The 4,166-nt window shown below is 19.1% G+C and overlaps 1 protein-coding gene across 1 annotated transcript; it reads right to left on the minus strand.

Moving 5' to 3' along the window:
* Positions 1-284: 284 nt before the first annotated feature.
* Positions 285-3,785, minus strand: PRSY57_0109000 (replication factor c protein, putative; the record flags this gene model as incomplete). The annotated part of the gene is made up of 1 exon (XM_012905407.2): positions 285-3,785. One exon carries the CDS (start codon positions 3,783-3,785, stop codon positions 285-287), a length of 3,501 nt encoding a protein of 1,166 aa, XP_012760861.2.
* Positions 3,786-4,166: the final 381 nt, after the last annotated feature.

Genomic DNA, 4,166 nt, shown 5'->3' on the forward strand with positions numbered 1-4,166 from the left:
TTTTTTTATTTTTTTATTTTATATTTATATATATTTTTTTATTTTTAAATTTTTTTTTTTTTTTTTTTTTTTTTTTTTTTTTTTTTTTTTTTTTTTTTTTTTTTTTTTTTTGTTTAAATGGTATTAATCCATTTGTCATGGAAAAAAAAATAATAGTATTATTATATACAATATTACATGAATTTAATATATATATATATGTGCGTGTATGTAATTTTATTTTATTGTTAGTATAAAAAAAAGAATACTTGCTTCAGAATATAACTTTGATATATATATATTATTTAATCAATTTTATATATATAAAAGTTTAATGGTTGTAAGACTGCATTACATCGTTCTTCAATATTTCTGTAAGATCCTTTTGTCTTTACATATCTGCCTGCGAAATATAATTGTATATCTTTATTTATGGTATCTTTCATGTATTGTTTTTCTTGTGTAACTAGATCTGAGATGGTTAGATTAGTATGTTGTTTATTAAATAGGACTTTCGTTTTAAGAATATTGTGTTGAACGTTGAATTGTTTTTCTTGATCATCTTTATTTATGGGTTTTGTATTATTTTGATTATTTTGTTCGTGTTCAAAATAGGTTTGAAAAGATTTGGTATAGGAATTTTGATATGCTATTAAAATCATATCCGTTAATGATATATGAAAATTTGGACAATATGTAACTTCGAATGTTGATTTGTTAAGATTATTATGATTATTAAGATTGTTTTTTTTGTGTGCCTTAATAATTTGCATATGGTCCATGAGATTTTTTTTGTTATGAATTTGAATAGATGTATTATTAACCCATTTTTTTAATTCGTTTAAGCTTTCACATACTTGAGTATTTAGGAAGTTAGTTAATGTTCTGAAATGAAAAGTGTTTGTAATAACATTAGGTGGGATATATTTACTATTAATATTTTGAGAATTTGAAAAAAGATGAATTTTTTTATCTGCAAAAATTAGAATATCGTCTACGAATGGATCAAATATATATAACTTATCTTTTGATGAATTTTTATAAGAATTAAATTTTTCATTATAGTTTGGATGTGTATATGTATTTATATTTATATTTTGATTTATATTTTGATTTGTATTTATATTTTTATTTATATTTTTATTTATATTTTGATTTTGATTAATATTGTTTGTGATAGTATTATTAGGGAATCCATTTGATGAAGTTGCTGATATAGATATGTTTGTAAAGGATATATTGAATAGAGTCATAATATATAAAAGTTTGATACAGAATGTTTTAAATTTATTAATATTTTTATATTCATATGGTACTAATATATACTTTGGTAAATCTAAATCATTATAATATGAATATTTACCCCATAAATGTACATTTTTAAAAAAAAATTCATTCATATAGAAAAAGGAAAAAAGATAATTAATAATTTCAGAAAAAAAATGTTTCGAATATATATATTTATATGTTATAACACCAAATTGTTCATTTACAAAATTATCTTTAATTTTTTGTACTTGATTTTTTTTTCTTTGGAAATAATTACTATGACTATTATTAATTAGTATATATTGAATATGAGAATTGGTATTTAAATGAATGGTTATAATAAATAAATAAACAACATAATAAAGTGTTTTTTGTAAAGAATAATTTAAAATATTTTTTTGTTCATATTCGATATTATCACAGAAACATAAAAAATCTAAACAATAAGATAATTTACAAAAATCAAAATCATTAAATGGTATATTTAATAAATTATCATATATATAATAATATGATTGTGTATAATTATATTCATTAGCTAAATTAATATAAAAAAAATCATGACAATCTTGTAATAATTTCTTTGTTATTTTTTTATTTTTATTTTTTACATATATCATATTTAATAGTTCTATATAATTATTATTAGCATCTTTATAAAATAAGTACGAATTTAATAGTTCTATATTTATTATAACAACCTTTTTGTTTTTACTTGAATCATCATATATATTATTAATACTTGTTGTTGTATATGCATTATTTTGTGTGGAAGTAATATTTTGATATCCTATTATATACTTACCTTTATTTTCTTTAGGTTCACCAAAGGTAGATATACTATTATTATTTTGTACATGTGTAGTATTTCTTGAACCTATGCTTAAAAAATATATAGTATTTAATATTGATCGTATATCACTTTTACATATATCTATTAGCTTATTTATAGCTTCATTATTAATTTTAATATTTTCTTTATCACAAATATAATTGATTCGTATTTTTAACATTTCTATATTAATATTTTCCACAATAACTACTTTACTAATTTTCCTTAATTCCTTTAAACTTTTATGATATATATCATTACATATACATATAATAGGTCTTTTTATAATGCTTTTATTTTTTTTATCTTTTTTATTTAAAAATTTCATTATACTATCAATATTTTGATGTGTACTAGACAAACCATCGATTTCGTCTATGATACATAAATTTGGTTTTGAAGTAACAGAATTAATACATACAACAGATTCTATAAAGGGTATGAGTGTTTCTTTATTTCGATCATCACTACCATTTATTTCGATAATATTAAATTTGAAATGATTAGCAATAACATAAGCTAATGTTGTTTTTCCTTTTCCTGATGACCCTCCTAATAACAAAACCCTTTCAAAATCATTATCTTTTATTACTTGTTCTGTTTTAATATCATTATATGTATTTATATTTTTTTCATTTCTTATTTTATCATTCCATTTCTTTAACCATAATAAGACTTCAAGATTGATTGATTCGTCTGTTAATAATTCAGAAAAATATTTAGCTCGATATTTTTCTACAAAATTTATATTTTTATTCATCTTCTTATTATTATTATTATCATCATTATCATCATCATTTTTTTTTTTTTTTCCTCTATTCATATTTGAAGAAAAGGTGTTATTATACATATTTGGATTGGATTCTTTTAATTTATTTTTTATGATATCATATTTTAATTTATCTTCAACATTTATATTGTTATTATTATGATGATAATTGTTTGTTTGTTTTTTTCTTTTCTCTTCTATGTCTGTCAAATTTTCCTCTTTGAATTTTTCCTCTTCATTTTTTTTTTCTTGTTCTTTTTTCCTTTTCAATTCACTAATAATTTTATCTTCTTCCTTAATTTGTATTAACAATTCTTCTAATAATTTCCTAAAATCTTTATTATTTTTTCTCAGGAAATTATTATGTCCTGATGTGTGTTCCTCACTTTGCGTTTCTACACATGTATTCACATTATCATGATTTATATTGTTCGTTTTGTCGTCTTTCCTTTTTTGTATGTACATTGGAGGATAATTGTTGTTACAATCATATATTTTAATAAAATCACTAATATCTTCATTACTATTTAGTAATTTCTTTCTTTCTTTTCTTTTTTGTATAATGGTTTCTTCTTTTTTAAAAAATATATCATCATTTAATAAATTATTCTTATAGACATATTCTCTTAAGAATATATAATCATTAAAAATATAATTGTTTGAAAATTTGTTATCTATTATACCTTTATGGAAATGGCTCAGTAAAAAACTTTCGTTATTTCCATAATTTCCTCTTTTATTATTATTATTATTATTATAATTATTATTATGGATATTTTCATTTCGTCTTTTTTTTTTTTTATTTAATAATAATTCATATTCCTCGTATATATCAAATTTATTTTTATCTCTTTTATTTTTTTCCTTATCAATTTCTTCATTTAAGATATAGTCGAATCCGCTTAAATCGTCTGCATAGTTTGCATTCTCCTCCATTGTTTTGAAAGTAAGAAATGTTTAAAAAGGAAATATTTAAAAAGAAATATTTTAAAAGGAAATATTTAAAAAGGAAATATTTAAAAAGAAATATTTAAAAAGAAATATTTAAAAAGAAATATTTAAAAAGAAATATTTAAAAAGAAATGTTTAACAAAAATTGCTTATGGTTGCTTCAGTGAATGTATATAGTCGTAAACAAGGAAGAGAATAAATAAATAAATATATGTACACATTAATGTTTTTTTTTTTTTTTTATGTTTTTCTTCTTTATATTATAAAGTATAATTTATAATGTATAATGTATAATGTATAATTTATAATGTATAATTTATAATGTAGAAAGTACTTTTTTTTTTTTTTTTTTTTTTTTTTTTTTTT

Source organism: Plasmodium reichenowi, chromosome 1 (genome assembly GCF_001601855.1).
Source record: "Plasmodium reichenowi strain SY57 chromosome 1, whole genome shotgun sequence".
NCBI lineage: Eukaryota > Apicomplexa > Aconoidasida > Haemosporida > Plasmodiidae > Plasmodium > Plasmodium reichenowi.